Source organism: Anolis carolinensis, unplaced genomic scaffold (assembly GCF_035594765.1).
Source record: "Anolis carolinensis isolate JA03-04 unplaced genomic scaffold, rAnoCar3.1.pri scaffold_11, whole genome shotgun sequence".
NCBI lineage: Eukaryota > Metazoa > Chordata > Lepidosauria > Squamata > Dactyloidae > Anolis > Anolis carolinensis.
Genome location: NW_026943822.1, coordinates 13,404,930 through 13,429,446, shown reverse-complemented (window position 1 = coordinate 13,429,446; position 24,517 = coordinate 13,404,930). Strand labels below are relative to the sequence as shown.

At 40.1% G+C, this 24,517-nt stretch overlaps 1 protein-coding gene across 9 annotated transcripts in view; it reads right to left on the bottom strand.

Moving 5' to 3' along the window:
- The window catches only part of zfand6 (zinc finger AN1-type containing 6), a 45,497-nt gene that overhangs the window by 9,547 nt on the left and 11,433 nt on the right, over positions 1-24,517 (bottom strand). For 6 of the 9 annotated variants that reach the window (XM_062963573.1, XM_062963572.1, XM_062963574.1 and 3 more), the window contains exons 2-4: positions 9,156-9,326; positions 6,797-6,908; positions 6,498-6,604 (exon numbers count right to left, since the gene is read on the bottom strand). In XM_062963573.1, coding sequence (XP_062819643.1) covers positions 6,498-6,604; positions 6,797-6,908; positions 9,156-9,309 — 373 coding nt within the window. In that variant the 5' untranslated portion in view covers positions 9,310-9,326. Of the gene's footprint in view, positions 1-6,497; positions 6,605-6,796; positions 6,909-9,155; positions 9,327-19,321; positions 19,430-19,867; positions 19,991-24,517 lie in introns of those variants that run through there. The other 3 variants (XM_016996531.2, XM_016996532.2, XM_008118534.2) reach the window with 3 other exon arrangements.

Here is a 24,517-nt window from a genome sequence, read left to right as displayed (position 1 = left end):
CCTTGCAGCTTCAAAGTTTGGCTGCTTCCTGCCTGAGGGAATCCTTTATGTTCATTGGCCCTGACTGTTTCTTCTTTGGCATTCCCCTGTATTCTCAGTATTGTTCTTAATTTAATGGCCTGATTTTAGAGTTTTTTTTAATACTGGGAAGCAGATTTGGTTCATTTTCTTGGTTTTCTCCTTTTTGTTGAAATTGTCCACATGCTGGTGGATTTCAATGGAAATCCAACAAAGGAGCCCCCAGGCAGGAAGCAGCCAGGCCTTGAAGCTGCAAGGTCTGCTGATGTTGTTTTATTTGTTTGCTATGTTTAAGTTGTTGTATGATGTTTTTGACAATTGACTGTTTTTGTACACTTATTGCAAACCGCCCTGAGCCCTCTCGAGGAAATGGAACTATACATAAAGAAAGATTATTATTATTTTATTATGACACAGCAAACAAGATAGATATGCTGGATTTCATATCACAAAATCACAAGTCGAACGCTTCCCAAGTGTCTAGGACTGTGTGATGTACTTTCGGATGATGTGCGCAGATCCCAGTCAGGTGGCCTTTTGCAGTTGGCAGATCGTAATTTTGTCAATGTCTATTGTTTCCAAATGCCGGCTGAGATCTTTTGGCATGGCACCCAGTGTGCCCATCACCACCAGGACCACCTGCACTGGTTTCTGCCAGAGTCTTTGAAGTTCAATCTTGAGGTCCTGATAGCGGCTGAGTTTTCCTGTTGTTTTTCGTCAATGCGACTGTCACCTGGGATGGCAACATCAATGATCCAAACCTTTTTCTTTTCCACAACTGTGATGTCTGGTGTGTTGTGTTCCAGAACTTTGTCAGTCTGGATTCGGAAGTCCCACAGTATCTTTGCATGCTCATTCTCCAATACTTTTGCAGGTTTGTGATCCCACCAGTTCTTTGCTGCTGGGAGGTGGTACTTGAGGCATAAGTTCCAATGAATCATTTGGGCCACATAGTTGTGCCTCTGTTTGTAGTCTGTCTGTGCAATTTTCTTACAGCAGCTGAGGAGATGATCAATGGTTTTGTCGGTTTCCTTGCACAGTCTGCATTTTGGGTCATCAGCTGATTTTTCCATCTTGGCCTTAATTGCATTTGTTCTGATGGCTTGCTGTTGTTGTTGTTGTTGTTTGCATTTGTTCTGATGGCTTGCTGTTGTTGTTGTTGTTGTTATTATTATTATTATTATTATTAAGGCCATTCAATGTTAATCAAGGTGGCCGATTGCAACATTCACACTTGCCTCAGTCAGACAAGAGTTCTTTCTCCCACCTTGAATATTCCACAGATATATAAACCCCACTTGCCGAGTTTCCAACAGATCACAACCTCTGAGGACGTCTGCTATAGATGTGGATGAAATGTCAGGAGAGAATGCTTCTGGAACATAGCCAGACAGCCCAGAAAACTCACAGCAACCCAGTGATTCCGGCCATGAAAGCCTTTGACAACACATTGAAGAAGGGTTGTTTCGCAAGGAATGAGATTTTGACCTGCTCTATTATAATTAGAAACAGAGAACAGGAAAAGTGTTAGGAATATAGAAAAAAGAAGGGTTGGTATATAGATCGGCATGTTGCTCCTGTTACTTCAAAGGTCCTCTACCTCCATCCTGGCCCCCTCCCCTTATTTTTAGCTCAACTATTGTGCTGCCAAAGTGGATGGAGAGTTAGAAGGAAGATTCTTCTAGCACAGAGGAAATTGCAACTGAATGAACACTGAAAAGGGGAGAATATTAGAAACACAATTTAATATAGAAGAACTACATGATAGAAATATTCAAGAATCACATGGTAGAAAAGCATTTTTTAAACAAAGTATTGCTTTTAAGCAGAACTGGGAAAAGTTTCTTTTTCAGATTATACTTCTCAGTATCCTCTAACTCAGAGTTTCTGAAACATTTTGCACTCGTGATCCCTTTCCACCCAAAAAGGTGGAAAGTCCCAGGTATGTAAAATATGTATAAAAATTGAACATTTACTGAAAATGTATCAGCATTTGCAAGGCTTGCTAAACAGGCTGGTTTTTATTTTTATGGAGCACAGCTGAAGCCTTGGCTGCAGAGTCCACTGTAAATACTGCATGTTGTTGTTAACAGATTCATGTGAATGGGCAGCCTTCAGAAACTTGTTACTGTTGTTAAATTTTGGGGGACCCCATTTGTGGTTGGGACCCACAGTTTAAGAAGCAGTTTTCTAGCCAACATGGCAACTTGAAACTGTATAAAGATTTTTCTACAAGAAATACAGTGAATACGCATGAAAATACAGTATATGCTCATGTAGAAGTCTTAATTTTTTTTAAAATCAGCCCTCAAAATCTGGGCCAATTTATCCATGAGTCAATGTAATTTTAATTCCTCATCAAAACAAGGAAACCATCCTCTTCTCTGATAGAGAAGTGAGAATTTAGTCTGGCTTTGGAGAACCTAAAAGAGGCAAAGATCCCCTCTAATCCATCTAGTATGGCACTCAACTTATCCATGGGTCATCTCCAAATCCAGAATTTTGTACCCAAAACCTGCCCTTGACTTCATGTATATATATATACATGAGTATATACAGCATGTAAAAGAAAAAAAGAAAAGGGAGAAAGGCCTGTATATAGTAATTCATGCATTAAATGCATTGAAAACATTGTTAAGGATAACCTTCTATACCAGACATTAGCAGACTCCCAGGTGTTTTGGACTTCAACTCCCACAATTCCTAACAACCAGTAGCCTGTTAGGAATTGTGGGAGTTAAAAGTCCAAAACACCTGGAAGGCCGAAGTTTGTCCATGCCTGCACACAGAACGCGTTTTCACATAAGGAGTAAGAAGCCCAGAATTAGGTTATAATATTTGACAGCTCATATATTCCTTTGCTGAATGAATGCACATGTGGCACATTCCAGACAGACTGGAAAGCTGTAGTCAGTCATGGTTTCCCAATGTACAAACACAGCAAAGTGTCCATCAGTGGCATTGACGGGTACCATTGATAGTAAGATGCACCCTAATTTCTATATAACCACCACCACCAGACATACACTTGTGTATCTAAGATTCCATTTTAGAGATGTTTATCAAGGAGTAAAAGTGAGTTTTAGAACTGAAGAAATCCAGGAGTTGCTCTTCCAGAACACTATATTACATCTAAGGATCAGTTCATGCAACACAAGCTGGAATACTAGGAATGAGGTCTCCATAATCCTGCTTCCAGGGATGTTGGGAAGTGGTGCATAGTTAGTTGGTAGAGAATATATAAGCACCAAACGTAGTATTTGTTGGGTTGCTGTAAGTCTTTCAGGCTGTATGGCGATGTTCCAGAAGCTTTCTCTCCTGAAGTTTCTCCCAAAAGACTCACAGCAACCCAGCGATTCTGGCCATGAATGCCTTCGACAGTAGTATTTGTTATCTCCTACTTAAATGCTCTCAGTTAGTCATATAGTGAAAGGTCTTGGACAGTCACTTCTAAACAGTTAGATTAGAAACTCACACTCAAAGTTGCAACAAAAACAACAACAACAAAGCATCGGTGTTTTTAAATTCTGCAAATACTTTAAAATGCCATGAACGCTGGGCATAAGTGACACTTGAGCATGAGATGCACACCTGTGTCAAGATGCACTATAACTATATAAAGTGTATGGTTTAGCTGTATCATACAGTACCGTGTGAAATTGTGGAACACGTTCCATTTTTAACATCACACCTGAAAAAGCCAGGACAATTTTGCCAGCCTCTCCAACAAAGTATCTACTCACTTCCAGGTACGCATTTTTAAAAGAGAGTTCTTACTGCTGTCTAAAACAAATCATTCATAAAAACAGAAGACTAATAAATCTATAGTGACAATGAGGAGGTGCGTTCTTCTGTCCTATAAGCTGGTAATTATTAGCCTCTGTGCTGCTCTGCTGCAAGTCATCGATCTTTCGAGATTTATATTATTTTCAGCTCAACTGACAGAGATGCCCCTAGACTTTGCTAAAAGAGAAATACAGATGAACAAATTTAGCAATACAGCTGCTTGCTCGTGCTGCTAAACAGGAAAAGAGAGAATGCCAATGAAGCAAGGCAAATGAAGTTGGGATTGGGTTGCCGAAAGATGGGAAAGACTATATACAGTAGAGTCTCACTTATCTAACATAAACGGGCCGGCAGAACGTTGGATAAGCGAATATGTTGGATAATAAGGAGAGATTAAGGAGAAGCCTATTAAACATCAAATTAGGTTATGATTTTACAAATTAAGCACCAAAAATCATGTTATACAACAAATTTGACAGAAAAAGTAGTTCAATATGCAGTAATGCTATGTAGTAATTACTGTATTTATGAATTTATCACCAAAATATCATGATGTATTGAAAACATTGACTACAAAAATGTGTTGGATAATCCAGAAAGTTGGATAAGCGAATGTTGGATAAGTGAGACTCTACTGTATATCTCTCTATCTGTTGTCTGTCTTGTCATTGTTATAATCTGCATTGAATGGTTGCCGTACATGTGTTCTGTGATCTGCCTTGAGTCCCCTTCGGGGTGAGAAGGGTGAAATATAAATAATGTAAATAATCAACACAGCCACTCATCGAGAATAGAATAGATCTGACCTGAGTACTAGATCCAGGCAAGGCCGAAGGGTTTGAAATGTAAGAGTCAGCCTGGATAAAGTCAGCCCATAAAACTGCCAGCAAAACACGAGGAAAGGAATGAGGAAGTACAGCCACTAGCGGATGGTGAAGCAACAGCTCCCCCTGTGGCCGGAATCGTGAAGCTGGAAAAATGTTTAAATGCCTCTGTGTCTGTCTATACTGTATGTTGTTTGTCTGTTGGCATTGAATATTTGCCATATATGTGTTCATTGTAATCCGCCCTGAGTCCCCTTCAGGGTGAGAAGGGCGGAATATAAATACTGTAAATAAATAAATAAATAGGGGCTCTGTCATATTATGACACAAAATTAATGTCTTAAGAACATGGTAGAGCATGGCCTTAATCTGGATGTGGTGAGGCTATAGCAAGAAATCACAAACCCACTTTAGGAATCGAAAGGTTGCGGGTAGACAAAAGATGAAATGTATAACCTACTAGTTTATACCTGGTGCTGCCCAGGTGTTGGAGGGGTTGCTGCCCCCCGCTTTCATCCCTTCTTTCTCTCACACCTTTTCCCTTAACCTTTCTCTTGTTTTTTCTGCCTCCCATCCCCTGTCCTTTCTCCATTCTCCGTGGAAACATAGTTCTCTTTGTGGCTCTTTCCTACCTCCGTTCCGTTCATGCACATGTCCCCTTTCTTTTCCAGTGACATCAAAGAGGGCCACTTCACCTAACAAGAGCCAATCTGTGAGCTAGCAATAGTCAATCCAGTAGCATGAGAGCTTTTGTCGTCTACAGACACAGAATTGTATATACAGTAGAGTCTCACTTATCCAACATAAACGGGCCGGCAGAATGTTGGATAAGCGAATATGTTGGATAATAAGGAGAGATTAAGGAGAAGCCTATTAAACATCAAATTAGGTTATGATTTTACAAATTAAACACCAAAACATCATGTTATACAACACATTTGACAGACAAAGTAGTTCAATATGCAGTAGTGCTACATAGTAATTACTGTATTTACGAATTTAGCACCAAAATATCATGTATTGAAAACATTGACTACAAAAATGCGTTGGATAATCCAGAATGTTGGATAAGTGAATGTTGGATAAGTGAGACTCTACTGTACATAGATAGAAGACTGGTGCAATTCTGAGGTTAAGATTGATTTCCTGCTGATGCAGAATAGCCAAGAACTATCTATTTACAGTAGAGTCTCACTTATCCAACACTCGCTTATCCAACGTTCTGGATTATCCAAGCCATTTTTGCAGTCAATGTTTTCAATATATCGTGATATTTTGGTGCTAAATTTGTAAATACAGTAATTACAACATAACATTACTGCGTACTGAACTACGTTTTCTGTCAAATTTGTTGTATAACATAATGTTTTGGTGCTTAATTTGTAAAATCATAACCTATTTTGATGTTTAATAGGCTTTTTCTTAACCTCTCCTTATTATCCAACATATTCGCCTAGCCAATGTTCTGCCGGCCCGTTTATGTTGGATAAGTGAGACTCTACTGTACTTCTCTCCACAATAACTAAAACCTGGTTTTTGGCCTTTCCACTTTGCATCACCGTCATCATAGGCCTTTTAAGATTCTTGTCACTATTGAGGACACGTAATTCTCGACACATTAGGAAGACATTCCATAGAACAAAACTTTGTCATGTACACAACCCGGGCTGCACTATTGGCATTGCCAGACATGTTTGTTTCAGCTCTGGCTTGCTGCATCTTTTTTGAGAGCCAGCAAAGAGTGAGGCAGCAATAAACCAAGTTGGACAATAATGGATTTTTAATGTGTTTCTTAGCCAATGAAGACACATACGCAGACAAACAAAATTAAAATTAAAATGAATGAATTCAATTTGTTCCCGTACTAACCTTGCACATCTTCTCTTTCAGGTCCTGTTTTGTCCACTATGGCTGTACTTTCCACTTCACATGTTGCTACAGATTCTGCTAAGAGCGTTGATGGGATTGACACAGGGCTGGAAGGAGCAAAATATTCCATCAAAAAGTGAATCAGCCGTTGAAGTAAATAGATATTTATCAGAGTTTGGAAAACATTTATTATAAAAATAACTAGTAGAGTTACGTTGTGGCTACCTGTTGGTAAGACATTAACTCTGTTGGCTATCAGACTTTCAACTCCCTGCCCCAGGCAGACCCCTAACCTGTACCTTGGTTGCATAGGTGGTACAGGTGTAGACTCTAGTGTTGGCGGAGCGTCCTGGATAGTGCTTTCAGTGCATTGAACCGGTAAAGATTCAGCTAGACTATTAACAGATGTTGCTGAAAGAAAAAGACAGAACATTAAAGGACAGAATTTAGAAGCAGTATTTCCCTGTAGTTATCCCCCAGCCCCCAAATAAAAGGGTAGGTCCATTGCAACATAGAAAGCTACTTTATAATGGCTCAGACTATCATTCCATCAAGCCCAGTGACTGAGAGAAGATCTCTAGGGTCACAGGCAGGATAGTATCTTACTTGGAGATTTAAGCCAGTAATTCCCAAACTTTGGTTGACAATTCCTGTTGTTGGTCAAATTGGCTGAGGCTTCCAGGAGCTGATGTTCAAAGCACCCAGAAGACCAAAGTTTGGGAACCACAAACTTGTGAGAATCAAGGTTTACTAACCTCATTTAGCATCAGTGATTATATGCATTCAGAATGATGCACTAGCATTAGACAATGACTTAGTTCCAGTAATACAAGGAGGGAAAATTTCACTTCTTTTGCAGCTGTAACCTACTGTGGATTTACTATCTGGTAGAAAAAAGAATATAATTCGATTCTTTTGGCCTATGGTGCTTCCTTGTATTCTGTAGCTACTCACGAGGTTGAAGAAAAGTGTGTTTTGGACACAGAACCGCAGCTTAGTTTTTAAATGTGCTTTTAAAAAATAACCAATCAGAAAACTTGAACTTAACCCTTTCTGGCCAGAGACTTTTATAATAATTATACATTGCCATAGACCAGGGGTCCCCAAATTAAGGCCCAGGGGCCGGATGCGGCCCTCCAAGGTCATTTACCTGGCCCCTGCCCTCAGTTTTATAATATAATATATTGTATATACATATAATATTGATAATATTATAATGTAATACAATATAACACTAATAATAATACCATATAATAATAGTAATTATATATTCTATATTACATATAATATTACTAATAATATTACAGTATAGTGGTATAGTTCAATATAGTAATATATAATGCTAATATTGTGCTATGCTAATAATATAATATATTGTATATACATATAATTTGTAAGCCGCTCTGAGTCCCCTTCGGGGTGAGAAGGACAGGATATAAATGTAGTAAATAAATAAATAATAAATAAATACATTTTTGACTTAGGCTCACCCAAAATCTGAAAAGACTTGAAGGCACACAATAACAATAATCCTAATTAACTTGACTATCTTGTTGGCCAGAAGCAGGTCCACACTTCCCATTGAAATCCTGATCGGTTTGAGTTGGTTAAAATTGTTATTTTTAAATATTGTATTTTTCTTTTATTGTTGTTGTTGTTTTTGTACTACAAATAAGACATATGCAATGTGCATAGGAATTTGTTCATTTTTTTCTTCAAATGATCATTTGGCCCCTCCACAGTCTGAAGGATTGTGGACCGGTCCTCTGCTTTAAAAGTTTGAGGACCCCTGCCATAGACAGTACAGTACTTCTTGTTATGTGCCTTCAAGTCACCTCTGAATTACAGAGATCCAAAGGCAAAACCTATCCTAGGGATTTCAGGGGATTTGCCATCCTCCGAGGGTGAAAGAGATGTAAGGTCACCCAGTGGGTTTCCATGGTTTGGGTTGTCGCTCTCTGAGGTCTCCCACACTTGTCCACCAAAACTCCTGAAGAATGGCAGGCTCTTCTGTCAGAAATATTAAAAATTAACTAGGTATTTTTAATTACAAAAATATGTCAAGTACTGAAAGGGTTAAATGGATGCAATGACTCAGCAAAAGTTCAATATAAGCATGTGTGCCTGTAGCTTTGTAGGCCTCAGTGTGAGAGAGGCCTCATTGTTAGTAGGCCTGTGTGAGAAGGCCTCAGTGTGAGAAGACCAAGTGTGAGAAGCCCCAGGTTGAAGGCCTTATTTGTGAAGCTCCAGTGTGAAGGCTGCTGTGTGTAAAGCTACTGTGTACGTTTGTTGTGAGAGGAGGCTCTGTGAGAGCGAAGCTGTTTATCTGCATGGGAAAGAAGCCCAGTGTGGAAGTAAAGGAGGAAGTATAAAGAACTTTATTTGTGTTATGGAAACCTTGTTTTTGTAAATAGTAGAACCATATTATTTTGCTACAAAGAAAAGCCTCCAAAGGAAGAGATAACATTGCTGTTTTTTTTTTGTTCTTTTCATCACTTTTGGCTATAGATGCTGGGTTACGCTGCTGCTAATAATGTACTCTTCTGTACACTTATGGGGAGGGCCTTTTGTTAATAAGCCCACTCGCCTAACATCTTTGCCACCACTTTGCCTCCTGGGCTTATACATTTAGCCAAAGAAGACCAAATCTACACTTACCTGATGGGCTAATTCTACCATTACTACCATTCTGCCGTTGAAGATGTTCTTTATAGCATACTGAACACATGCCATTCGTACGAGGGTTTCCATAAAATCCGCATCCAGTGGAACAAAGCATAGGCACTTGGCTATGGTTGGTTTCTTGAGCCATATTCCTTTTCTAGTAACCTGAGAAACAAGGAACCAGTAATTCAATGACTTCAGACTACCATTAATTCAACTTTTTTGCATCACCCTGGCACATTGATTTTGCAGCAACCTGAACCCAGGATACCTTAAAAGACTAATATAGTCTTGAAGGTTATAACTACTATTGAAAATACTATGCAATAAAGTCAAAAACTCTGGAGGAACAAAGTTTGGGGACTGCTGGCTTGGCTCATAGTAAGGAAAAGGTCTATATGGATACTGAATAAAAAGAAGGTCCCAAGTCAACTGAAAGAAAAAGCAGCAAGTGGTCACAAAAGCATCATGCAAATATGAAAACACTGGTTGACAGAACGGACCACGCATCAAATTTATGGTTCTGGTTTTAACTGGAAAGGGTTAAAAGAGGTTGCAGAAATGGGAAACCTCTATAAAGAATGGAGGAAGACAACAGTGCCACATTCACATAAACAGGAAGAGGCCATATGGAGGTGAATACTCCTCGGCAGGAAAGACTGGATTCAGAACAGGTTAAGCCAGCTTCCAATTTCTCTGTGGCTTGAGAATAATTCGGCAAGTTGGATAACAGCTGTGCTGCAAACATCTTCTGCACTTTTCAAAGTGTTAGGAGGTGTTTTAGTTTGAAAGGTGTTTCAAATTAGGGTGAAAGGTTTTCCAAGTAGGGTAATTAAAAGTCAATCAAGAAAAGGAACACGATTCGCCACATTCACTGAGGCGCAAATGAGATGTCATCCATTAAAAGCGGGTAACTGTCTCCGGGATTTGTCCCTTTTTTCAGCATAATGCAGCCTTGGATTATGGATGGGTATGGAGGGAGGCAAGGAGGCATATGAGAACAATGCTCTGAAAACAGGGGAATTCCAGGCATGAAACAATCAGGGCCAGCTAACACTTCAAACAAAGGATTCCCCCAGGCAGGAAGCAGCAAGGCCACTAAATGCTAACCAAGGTGATCAATTGCAACATTCACACTTGCCTCAAACAGACAAGAGTCCTTTCTCGAACCCTGGACATCCCATAGACATATAAACCCCACTTGCCTAGTTTCCAACAGTCCTCACAACCTCTGAGGATGCCTGCCATAGATGTCGGTGAAATGTCAGGAGAGAATGCTTCTGGAACATGACCACACAGCCTGGAAAACTCACAGCAACCCATATGAGGAGGCTGCTGAACATTCTGTCTTTTGGCTGTTTGCTGAGATGCCACTTTTTCTTTAGAGCATATGTTCTTGGCCCTCTTTTCGCACATACCGTGTTTCCCCAAAAATAAGACAGTGTCTTATATTAATTTTTGCTCCCAAACATGTGCTAGGTCTTATTTTCAGGGGATGTCTTATTTTTCCATGAAGAAGAATTCACATAGTTGAATTTTTAGTTGAACAAAAAAATGAACATTTATCATATACTGTAAGTAGTTGTCATCATAAACCAGCATAATCAGACAAACTGCGAATCCTATCAAGAATTACTTGTTACTACCATTATTTCCATGTATAACAATCTAGGGTACGTACATTTACCAACCCTGCATGCTCTGATTTTCTGTTTGGCGAGCATACTTCTAAACAAAAACTTTGCTAGGTCTTACTTTCGGGGGAGACCTTATATTTAGCAATTCAGCAAAACCTCTACTAGGTCTTATTTTAGGGGATGTCTTATTTTTGGGGAAACAGGATATTAGACCCAAAGTGATTTACACTGTATGTTAACACAGAATAATAATCTGAATACATTTTAAACAACAATTCACTGAAAAACAGATTAAAACCCATTCCGTATGAAAAAAATATCAGCATTATACAAATACCATCCCTTTCTAACTGGATGAAAAGCCTCCGGACAGGAGACCTAACAGTTGAAGGGAAAAGGTTACATAGGTTCTTCTCTGCTCGGTATGATCATTCCTCTGATGAAATTAGCAACCTCCTCTGGTTCCTTGGCTTGCTTTTTTTTTTAAATAACCATGATGATAGAACTAAATTATTCTGACGGGACAGAGTCAGAAGCATTGCAATAGAGTAATTGGAAAGATACAAGTGATTTCATGGATCCCAGAAAGATCTAGGTAAGATGTCTGGCTGCAAGACAGCAGGCATAGATAATGAAACAGAGTCGGTTTAACTGTTACTCAACAGTACGGTGCTTGGAAAAGGTATTTGGAGGGCCACAGTTCCCAAAATCTTCCACTCAAGATGGAAACAGATCTAGATGCACATGCAATCAAAGGAATTCTGGACACTGGAGTCCCAAAAGTAACTTTACCAGCCTCTGAGTACTTCCCCACCTCTGAACCATTGGTACACTTGTTAGATTTTCCAACCTGCAGTTGTCAATTAATAAGGCTGGCAACAGTTGCATTTAGTAGGATTAGCACAACATCCCAGGCTTTTAATCCTTATGTCCATAGAACTATCCCACAGAGGGGAAAAAGAAATCTGGTTCTGAGTAAACATGAATTGTTTGATGCAGTGTTGACAAACTATAGCACAACCTTGTTCAATGTCCACTATGGCTGCATTCTGATAATCTAAATTTCTATGCTACTGATGTATATCTTGCATAGCATGACAAGATGATAAATGCAGATGGAGCAGTGAATAAGATAAGACACGATAAGATAAGAGACGAGTCAGGAAAGTCCAGCATGCATATCCTGACATGATCCAACTACACGTCCTAAAACGAAAATATAGGAACAAGAGTTTAAGGCTGACCAATAGCAAGGTGGTAAGATGCTTTTATATACAGTAGTCTCTCACTTATCCAACATAAACGGGCCAGCAGAACGTTGGATAAGTGAATATGTTGGATAATAAGGAGAGATTAAGGAGAAGACTATTAAACATCAAATTAGGTTATGATTTTACAAATTAAGCACCCAAACATCATGTTATACAACAAATTTCACAGAAAAAGTAGTTCAATACGCAGTAATGTTATGTTGTAATTACTGTATTTACAAATTTAGCACCAAAATATCACGATATATTGAAAACATTGACTACAAAAATGCGTTGGATAATCCAGAACGTTGGATAAGCGAGTGTTGGATAAGTGAGACTCTACTGTAGTTATACCTGCCAGTCTAAATAGCAAGAACTAGTACAGTAGAGTCTCACTTATCTAACATAAACGGGCCGGCAGAACGTTGGATAAGCTAATATGTTGGATAATAAGGAGAGATTAAGGAGAAGCCTATTAAACATCAAATTAGGTTATGATTTTACAAATTAAGCACCAAAACATCATGTTATACAACAAATTTGACAGAAAAGGTAGTTCAATATGCAGTAATGCTATGTAGTAATTACTGTATTTACGAATTTAACACCAAAATATCACAATGTATTGAAAACATTGACTACAAAAATGCGTTGGATAATCCAGAACGTTGGATAAGCGAGACTGTACCAACGATGTGGAAAACCCCAGGAGAATAGGGAAAAAGAAAATATTTGCACGCACCCCAAGGCCTAGGCTGACCAGGCCAAATGTCCATCTAGCTCAGACTTTTCATCCCATAAAGGTCAACCAAATGCCTATGTGAAGCACAACATGAATGTAACAGAGGCTTATAACTGATGCCTTGATACTGAAGGGTGTACTGCCTTTAGTTTTGGGAAGAAGACTGAACTATCATGATCAGCAACCATAGGCAGCCTTCGCATCCATAATACTGAAGTATCTCCCCCACTGCCTGGTTTAGGATCACGTGTAAATGCAGTCTGTGAGTTCTGGTAAGTATTCAAAGCAGTCAGAAAAGCCAAATATGAATCACTATATAAATAGGATCATGATGCCAAGGTCATCTGATAAAACAGCATTCAACAAATGCATAATTACAGGATGAATGACCCAAGGCAGAGCTCTGGCAGGAGCTGATAGGGCTCGGAGTTAGAGAAACTCCTCAATGAAGAGAAGAGGCGGTACACTACACTACAAAACAAACAAACAAAAAACCCAAGGAAGTAATGACATGCAAGCAAAGCATTTGTTAACACTGACTATGACAAGGCACAATCGCGGGTTCAAAAGTTCCACATGACTGCAGCATGTCAGATTAGTCACAGTCCGAAAAAGAAAGAAACCACACCAGACAACGAAAGAAAGCAGAGTCTGCTTCTTACTAAAAATAAGCTTTCGGGTGTGTGGCATGCTATATATCACATATAGCCAATATGATTGTTGAAATTGCGCTCCTGTCTTGAAGAGGTTGTTTAAAACCCATCTCAACAGAATTTTTCAAGCTGACAGGACAGAGAGAGCTATTACTTCCACATATTTCTGTACCTGCTTAAAAACATGCAAATGTGAGTAGATCAATAGGTATTGCTCCAGCGGGAAGGTAACAGCACTCCATGCAATCATGCCGGCCACATGACCTTGGAGGTGTCTATGAACAACGCCAGCTCTTCGGCTTAGAAACGGAGATGAGCACCAACTCCCAGAGTCGGATACGACTAGACTTAATGTCAGGGGAAAACCTAAACACACACACACACATGGTTGCAGTTACACTTAAAAATGTACCTGTTCCGACTTACATACAAATTCAACTTAAAAACAAACCTACAGAACTTAACTTGTTTGTAACTTAGGAACAGCCTTATTCTAGACCTCCGAGTCTCATTAATTCATTTTAAATACTGATGAGCATGATTTTAAATCATTTAATCTTTTAATTCTGTTTTAACTCATTTGATACATCTTGAATGAATAAATACAGTAGAATCTCACTTATCCAAGCTAAACGGGCTGGCAGAAGCATGGATAAGCGAATGTCTTGGATAATAAGGAGGGATTAAGGAAAAGCCCATTAAACATCAAATTAGGTTATGATTTTACAAATTAAGAACCAAAACATGTTATACAACACATTTGACAGAAAAAGTAGTTCAATATGCAGTAATGTTATTTTGTAATTACTGTATTTACGAATTTAGCATCAAAATATCATGATATATTGAAAACATTGACTACAAAAATGGCTTGGATAATCCAGAGGCTTGGATAAGCGAGGCTTGGATAAGTGAGACTCTACTGTACACATGGAAATGCTTGTCAAAAACAAAGGGCCAAATAAGATAGGGAAAAAACTTTCTATGTTCATTGAGCTTCCCAATGAAACAGACAGAGGCGTGCAACTTGATTTTTCAAGGGTGAGCCAATCCTATTCACATTACAATAGCAGCCCCCAATGCGCTGTTGAGGAATTACAGTATAGATCCGTTCAGACGTGGCCTTGTGCTTGCAAAGAAACTTGTTTTGTTTTGAGTGTTTGCTTTGGCAAAGAAGGGCACACTCCAAGGGGCCCAGTGGCTGCTCTCCTAGCAACGCTGAGGCTTCCAGCCCCTACACTTTGATCGGAACACAAAGTTCAAGATTTGATGTGTTTGCGAACAGAGAGGAAGACTGGCAAAATTGCCATGAACAGCTAACTGGGAGTGGAGGAGGAAGGAAGATATTTGCTTCTGCATATTTAGATGTAAGACATTCAGGAAAAACAAGGTAAGCGAGGTCAGGAGATGGAAGGAGCAAGTGAAACCTGATTTTAGATCTTCTTTCACAAAACCCAATCCCCTACCCCCCCCCTCTCTAAATAGCATTAAAACATGGCTAGAATTCCTATATGCTCATGCATACTTGAGAAACATCTAAACTAATACACTGACCATCCTGTTTCATAATCCAAAGCATCTATCTCCAGTCTATTATAGCTACTGCTATTTAAGACACACATTTTGGCTGCCTTCCTCAGGAGCACTTGATGGATTTTACTGTTGAAAAGCAATGTTCATCACCTTGAAAGAAATATTTTTTAAATAAAGAAATATTTGAGAAAAGAGCAGGACAACACTGGCAGCATATCTTTGAATATTCAAAGGAAATTAAGGGGAGCAACGAGAGAGACCCTCCATCCTGTTCCAGTTTTCTCATAGCATCCTACATGTCGATGTGCCTCAACTTTGTATATTCTTCCCACACATTTTGCTTACTCCCAACATGACCAGCAGTTTCTTTTAGAAAATGTACAGTTCATATTGCACTTTTAACACAGAGACTTTTTCACAATCTTTTAACTGTTTAGTTCACATTCAATTACTGGCCTTGCTTGATATATTCATACATCATCACTCAGTCCATATTCATCACTCAGTCCATTAGATCACTGCTGATAAACAGGGGATTCTGGTGCTCCAGAGAAAGCATCCCCCAAAACCATGTTCATGACAGCCTATTCTGTGGGATTGTTAGCTGCCTTGAGTCCCCATGGAGAGAAAGGCGAAACATAAATAAAGTAAATAATAATAATTTTTTTTTCTCGTGTCAGGAGCAATCGGAGTTGCTTCTGGAGTGGGAGAATTGGCTGTCTCCAGGGGACACCCGGATGTTTTAATGTTTTACCATCCTTGTGAGAGGCTTCTCTCATGTCTCTGCATGGAGCTGGAGCTGATAGAGGGAGCTCATCCGCGCTCTCCCCGGGTGGGATTCGAACCTGGCAGCCTTCAGGTCAGCAACCCAACCTTCAAGTCACAAGGCTTTTATCCCCTAGGCCACCGGAGGCTCCTATAATAATAATAATAATTTGCAGCCTCCTGGTAATAAATTGACATTTAACTGGAAGCTGTTCCTTGGATGTCTCTTTAAACCAGAAGGTTACAATGATGCAGCATGAGTTGTTTGTTTTTGTATTTCAATGTTCTGTTTACAGTATTTTTATTTCAATTGATCTCTTTCATCTGCTGAAATATTCTATTCCCCAATGCTGAGAATCCTATTGGTTAGCACTATTAACATTTAGGGAAAAATGCCGTATCTGATTTGGAGTCCAGGGGATAAAGCAGAAAATAAAACACAATAAATTAAATGCTTTAGATAGCCACTAGGGAAAAAAGTAGCTTTGTAAATGTTCACATTGATACTGGCCTAATTTGTATAATTGACAAACACAAGTAGACATCCTGGCTGAGCAGAATGTGAGATAAGGCCACATGGAATCTACACAGAAGCAAGATCTCAACTTGCAAAGCACGCAAATTATTCCAAACCAATGACTACTTTTGGGCCATACTGCAGGTCCTGACTTTACAGCATTCCAGTTTGTCTCATAGTGCTCTGATTCTAATTTACAAATTGTTTAATTCTCTTGGAAAGGGGTCAACAAAATGTGGCTGTAGGGCCTGGTTATCCACTCTTATCTTGGCATTTTTGAGACCACCTTGCTTCTACTCTTATCATTATTATTACTAGGAGCTGCGGTGGCGCAATGGGTTAAACTCTTGTGCTGGCTGGACTGCTGACTTGAAGGCTGGGTTGCTGACCTGAAGGTTGGCGGTTCGATTCCGTAAGATGGGGTGAGCTCCTGTCTGTCAGCTCTAGCTTACGGGGACATGAGAGAAGCCTCCCAGCAACACATCTGGGCATCCCCTGGGCAACGTCTCTGTAGACGGCCAATTCTCTCCCATCAGAAGCGACTTGCACTATGTTCTCAAGTCGCTTTTGAAATGATAAAAAAATATTACTATTACCTTTTTACCTCCAAAAGAGACCCAAAGCCATGAGTCTTGAGCGTGTGGCCTTGCTATTGTTAATCTATAAGCCTGAATATGTAAAAATGCATCTGTGCACCTATATCAATTTTAACAAAGTTTAGGTAAAAGGTTAAAGTTTCCCCTGACGTTAAGTCCAGTCGTGTCTGACTCTGAGGGTTGGTGCTCATCTCCATTTCTAAGCCGAAGAGCCGCCGTTGTCCGTAGACACCTCCAAGGTCATGTGGCTGCATGACTGCATGGAAGGCCGTTACCTGCCCGTTGGAGAGGTACCTATTGATCTACTCACATTTGCATGTTTTCGAACTGCTAGGTTGGCAGAAGCTGGAGCTAACAGCAGGTGCTCACTCCACTCCCCGTATTTGAACCTGGGACCTTTTGGTCTGCAAGTTCAGCAGCTCAGCGCTTTAACACACTGAGCCACCGGAGGCTCTTAAACAAAGTTTACTTTTAAAAAAAAAAGGTATCTGGAGAAAAGAAAAACCTCTATTTTGACATGTCTGTAGGATTGCAAAAAAAAAAGGAAAAAGCAGCTACATAAAAACGATCAGACACTCTGCTATTTTTTCATAACATTAGCTAGCTACATTGTGTAGTAAATTAAAAGCAAACCCAGTTTTACAAAAACATTAAGAGACTTTGATAAACAAGGAAGACAGAGCAAGCTGTGGGATACTGTCAAACATTTCCCACAATTATTTCTGAATGTCAGGTTTTCTTCTATCCAACAAGCCCTTGGGGAATCCATTCCAGGACCCTCTATGTATTATGATTTCCATATTGAATCTGGAACCCTATTTTGTTTGAAGTGAACAGTGTCTTGGGCGCTCCAGCAAAAGTGCAGTTCTCATATACACACTCATTCACAGACACAAAATCTTTTGTTATGAACTTTTGTTATGAAAAACACTATTTTAAAATAGGAAACCAAAGGATATGATACTGCACATGAGATACACAAATCTGGGGGCCATTGAACCTGGCCAAAATTTTGGCCATTGAACCTGGGCCAAAAACTAAGAATTAAAGGATTTCCAGTCCTAAAACCACTAGGAAGGCACAGGGTTGGTTGGAGAAGGCTGTCCTGGTACAATCTGGTGATATGCTGGAATGGCAAGGCCTCTGCTAGTTTTCTATGAGGCTGAATAGAGAAAGGAATGCTTGTCTTCTTCCAAAGAGATGTTTGCCAGCCATGCCAGCAACCTAGTGTGTTTATCTTTCAGGACAGACTTGCTTTTATAATTAGTTTTGCACAAGAACACAATATATGCATACACGTTCTCCAGCAGTTCCAAATGGGTCGAAAGGAGAGGGAAATTCCCTAGACTTTAGTGAGGGTCATATTTGAAGATAACCAGTGACATGTCAAATCAAGGAAGACCAAATGATACAGGGGTTTTATAGAAATGCCTCTTTGAAGAGGCAACAGAACCCCTAGGATAACCCTATCAGACTACCAACATTTTCTGTTGCTACAACCCACCATACATCCTCCTGCCTTTGGACTGGCAAATGGGAAAACAGCTGATGTTTCCTGAAGACTCCAGATGCAGCCCTTTTAAAATGGTGCCCTTTGCTTTCACCTAAGAGAAATCACATCTGATATAACGTCTATGTCAGTTATGAAAAACACAACGTACATATCCTTCGTGAGTTTCTTTAGCACGGTACATTTTCAAGGGAGGTAATACTACTCAGGTACAAATTCTTGTTGTCTGCAGGCAGAGCATGCTTGCAAATTCTATTTAAAAACACACTATTATTCTAAGATCCACCAACTGGAGCCAAGTCCTCAGTCATACACTAAGTAGTAAATGCTCCTGAAGATCACTAAGAAACTTGCCTCTCAAAATACTTTCATACAAGAAATCTGGAAATACCGTAGTATCAGAACTAAACTCATATATTATTTACACCAAAATCCATATCAGGATTTGTCTAGCATCTTTCTCAGCCATACAGACTTTTGGGGTGTAGGTTGGGGGGTTAATGGTGTTGTCCAAATAACTAGGCATGAAAACACCTCTTGCCAAGGTATTAAAGATGGCTCAGAAATTTAACATTTGCCCATTCCTGCATTAGTATGCTAACGTTCAACTGTAGGTCATGCCAAAAAAAAAAAAATAGGGAAAGGTGTCTCTGAGGCATCTCAAGGTATTTCACAGAAGCAGACAAAGACCAAGTTTTAAATATACTTTCCTAAGATACAAAAAGTAAACAGTCCCAAAATATAGCGCATAACATTTGCAAAATTCATGTGGAGTTAATATTGGTCATTTCCCACAGGATTATATACTTTAACACTAAATCATTACATTAGAAGGTATGATAGCTTGGCCAACTTGGCTTCAGACGTATAGAATGAACAGGAATACAACACACACATTAAGTAGTGGAAACTTTTGAACATTCTTACTCCAGAGACAAATATATGAGAACCTACATCCTATTTCCACAAGATCCCACTGTTCCTTGTAAGCGGACACATCAAGGAGCATATTCATCCTTTTAGACATTATCCTGAAGATAAATCCAGTGCCGCTCCTCAAATCTAAATAAAACAGAAAAGTATTTAAGGCAGATGCTTTCTTTATACAATCCAACGAATCCTGCCAGATCCTAAGAAGTTAAGAGGTTAAAAAAAGATCAAGGAGATTTAGTCTTGTGAGACCAGAGCACTGCAGAAACGTTCACACACACACACACACACACACACACACACTAACCCCCCTTTTCTGAATGTGAAAAGAAGTTTAAACTGTGGATTCATGAAAAATAAACTCGGCCAAGTTGGGATCTGGACACCTGGCTTCCTGTCCAAAGATCCCTTTTGTTCTGCTTCCTTGCATAAATGTTAATATCCTTCTAAGCACTGGAAACCCAACCATGATGAAAGAGAACAGCTGCAAGTACATCGACCCATCTGCCTTGCAGCCAAGGTGGGGAAATGTACAAACGTCAGAACAACAACAACAAAAAGGAAGCCTACCAACAAAATCTGTACAATTTTCTGTTTGCTTCACCCCAGATTAACTTCACTTGAAGCTGGAGTCCAGTGCAGCCTATCTTGAGCATTTATGCCCCACCTTCTCCTATGTGACTGGCTGAACTGGGCAAACTCCACCCTATTTGCGAATCTTATAATCCTAATTGGTAAACGCCAATATCCATTATTTAAAGAACTTTTTCCTTGCTAGCAGGGTAGGTTAAGCAGGTTAAGACACCCTGAGCAAGCTGTTTTCTTAAAGACACAGGATACTGATTCAGCAGAGGCAAAAGGCAGCACAAACAAGGCAAACAGTTTGGGCAGCCTTCACTGACAAACTAAACAAAGCAAGTCCTTCCAACTGAGTCGGGAGATCTTAAATTTGGTTGTTAACACTTTGCAGGAAGCAGGATGCTTAAAGAGGAAGATGGAGTAAGCACACAAGACACATGTTTGAAAAATGAGGTCAGCCTATTACTAGTGCCTCTGTGTTACTTAAAAGCTGGTAAATTGAAAATAAAACCCTCTCACAACTATGTGATCTGCTCCTATGTAAGTTACAAGGGTCAGTTTGCCCTCTTTGCACAATGCCAACCACAGCAGTCACTAGTTTTTTTAGATCACTACTTGGAAAAAAATGGATTTTACATATGGTTGAGGATTGTGTGTCTTCTGCAAGACATACACCCAACATACCATCTTCCATGATCTGAGAACAAATACTTTGATGTTTAATGGGTTTACCTTTTCCAAGGAAAATTGCTTAAGGTTTTGTTTTTGTTTGAAAAGCACTTGAGGCACAATTGGTTATTGCCTCTGTCTAAGGGTGAGAGAATTTGGCTTGTCCAAGTGTTTTTTCAGTGGGTTTCCACAGCTGAACAGGATTTTGGACCCTGGTCTTCCAGTCCTAATTTCTCAGACCATTTGGGGTCTGGGAAAATAATGCAATATCTTGAAGGCTGGCTGAAACCCTCAACGGAAGACTCTCTATTGCAATGTGAAAGATAAGGCTCAATTGCTACCAGTCACGTATCTCTTCCACCCAGTATCGGAGGCTGTGTGCCTCTGTACACCAGTTGCTGAGAAACCAAATAGGAAGAGACTGCTGAGTCATATAGATGGGCTTCCCATAGGTATCCAACTAGTCACTCTCAGACTAGCCACAGCCAGTGGTATGATACAACGTGGTTCGTCTTTTCCTCTGAAGATTTTGTTCAAATTTGGTTATAAACTACTCAGAATTAATAAGCCAGGACCCTTCTACACTGCCATATATCTGCTTTGAACTGGATTATATGGCAGCGTAAATTCATATAATCCAGTTCAAAGCAGATAATGTGGATTATCTGCTTTGATAATCTGGATTATTTGGCAAAGTAGAAGGGGCCTCACATCCATCTTCCCAACACACTTCCCTATTGCTTTTCAGAATCTCCGCTCACATGCCTCAGCTGCTCACTTCCATTTCTCTCTGCCTTGGCTCCTATATGGAACTAAACAGCTGAAATGCATTAGAGGGTACCTATAGCAAGGCCCTCAAAACTGTAGACACTGGAGGAGGGGGGTAGTTATGAGTAATGATCAAATCTCCTTTGTATAGAACAAATGGTTGCTGGGAGGGGAGGGACAGAAGACTCCAACTATCTGTGTCTATCCAATTTAAGAACAAAATCACCGGCAAGCCAAATGCACAACTTCAAACAACAAACACCGCAAGTGTCCTTTATTATATTGGATACTAGCTTGGGGACCTGGTAGTGCCCGGGTTATTTGAAAAAGGCATTATTTGAGTGTTAGGTATTCTGAGTTTAGAGTGGGTGAACTACAATTCCCAGAAACGTGATTCAATCCTCCCCAAACCCTGCCAGTATTCAAAGTTGGCCATTTTGGGTCTGTGTAGCAAGCATGGTCCAGATCTATCATTGGCTGGTCATCGCCTGGCTGCAGTGCTCTCTGGATGGGGGTGAACTACTACAATTTCCAGATTCCCGGGGCAATTTTCCCAAAACATCTGTCAGTATCCACAGCAGGCAATATTCAGTCTGTGTGCCCAGTTTGGTCCAGATCTGTCATTGGCTGGGTTCAGTGGTCTTTGGATGCAGGTGAACTACAACTCCCAAAAGCAAGGCCCATTCCCACAAAACCCTTAAGTATGTTCAGTTGGTCATGAGGCTTCTCTGTGCAAATTTTGGTCCTAGTCCATTGTCGGTGGGGGTCAGTATTTCTCTGGATGCAGGTGAACTATAACTCCCTTTCCCCCAAACTTGTCCAATATGTTGTATTGGTTATGGGGCTCTTTGTGCAAAGTTTAATCCTGGTCCATCATCGGTGGGGTTCGATTGCAGGTGAACTATAAATCCTAGTACCTACTACTCCCAAATGTCCAGGTCAATTCTCCTCCAAACCCACCAATATTCAAATCTGGGCATATCAGGTATGCATGGCAAGTTTGGTCCAGACCCATCATTGTTTGGGTTCATAGCGTTCTGGGTGTAGGTGAACTGGAACTCCTCTAAATTCCCCAGTGGGAGTCACAATGCTCTGACTTGATGCAGGGTAAACTACAACTTCAATCCCCCAAACTCCTTCAGTAAGTTTAGTTGTTGCTCAGTTCTGCTCTGTTTGTTATGCAGACAGATTTGAAAGGGAAGGGCAGTAGGCAGGGTCATGCAAATTCCACACCAATGGAGAACCCTGGGATGCCTGCCTATAGTGCAAGGGCAGTAGGCAGGGTCATGCAAATTCCCCAGCAATGGAGAACCCTGGGATGCCTGCCTGTGGTGGAAAAAGCAAAATCTAGGATGAAATGGTCCCCATATGAAAGCATTCCTTGGGTGGTGGGCCATAGTGTTTGGGGAGGACATTGGCAGGGGTTGGGCTACACGTTCATGGAGCTCGCTGTAACCGCAATGTCAGTGGACGGGAGTGACTTGCTGGCTTCTCAGCACTGGGAACTATAGCCTGTTTGTGGAGCCTGGAAGCTGTCTATGTGAGTGGACACCCGTGCCACATACACACATACAGGTTTTCACTTTTATTTGAATATAGATGATAGAAGATATAGAAGATAGAAGATATAGATCCCTTATTTGAAGGCTTAAAGTGTTAGTAGACATCTCTTATTGTAAAGGATGCCCCCTATTAGAGGTTTGAAAAGCTTTTCATATAAATTGTATTAGATGCCAAAAAAGACATCATAATTTTAACTAATGTGGGCTTTTTATGAAAACAGAAAAGTGTGCAGAAAATAATGAATATTTACAATGTGCTTGTTTTACAGAAAAAATGCAAGACTTTCAGTAGGTCTTTAAGTAGAACTCAACCTTGTTAAAAGCTACGTCCTAATTGTCAATCCTGGAAGCCATGAATTTTGATTGTCTACTATTGCCATACTGAAAAACCAGGCAAAACTATCTGAACACACAAACAACTGTTGCACAAGGTTCTCCCCCAATCAAAACCCGTTCTGGAAAGTGCTTTGTTGAAGATGCAGCGCCAGAAGAATGCCCACCTTGTTCTCTGGAAACAAACTGCAACATATGGATGCACAACTGGTATCAAGCACAGAGTCAAGAGGATTGAGGACAGACCCGGGGAGAAAGGAGGCTGCCCAATTACACTACTGTAGTGTTAGGCTACTGCAAAGATTGTATTTCAATCCGAAGCCAGGGAAGACCCCTGAGCCAGAGAAATGGGATTTAGATTCCCAGCCATTTCACAGCTGTTCCCGGTCATTATAGTGATCCAATGAAGTATACACATGAGGACAACACAATACAGAGACCAGAGGCCCTTCCACGCAGCCATATCATCCAGAGTATCAGCACACAAAATCCCACAATATTTGCTTTTAACTGGTTTATCTGAGTCCACACTGCCATATAATCCAGAGTATCAGGGCATAAAATCAAACAATATCTGCTTTGAACTGGGTTATCTGAGTCCACACTGCTATATATTCCAGTTCAAAGCAGAATATGTGGGATTTGATTAAGCTATGTGGAAGGGGCCTAAGGTTTTAATTTTTTTTAGCCAGCTATCTACTCTGCAACCAGTTCCAGAGACTAGCAAGAACACAAGTCACATCAAATCTACTCACTACTTCTACACTGCCATATAAGCCAGTTCAAAGCAGGTAATCTGGATTTTCTATAGTAGTGTAGAAGGAGCCAAAGATCCTGCAGTCCCAGGTTATCAGTGAGGAGGTCGGATTTCAGCAGTAATGGCAAATCTAGAAAAGAGCTCATGTTTAATCCTCAGTATCAGAAAATCATTTGAAAATTCTACTGTGGAGACAATACCAAGTTACCTAGATCAGTGACCTGATTCAACATTTGGGAGCTTTACTGAGTACAAATCAGTCTAGGTAAAAGGTTATGATTTTTAATTTGAACTCTCATAGCTGCTTTCAAAAACTTTTGCACAACCCCAAATAAAAAACAGTTCATGGCTCCACGATTTTGAGGGAAAGCACTTTGGGAATATGCTTCCCAAAATATTCATAATCACTCCTGCCAACGTTTTGCCTAACTGAAGAAGGAATAGCTTCTCTCTCTTTCTCTGCCTCTCTCATTTGCTAATTGTATGGGAGCCAAAAACATTTCCTAGACAAAAACAAAGAGGCTTTTCTGAGGGCACCTAAGGCAAGCCTCA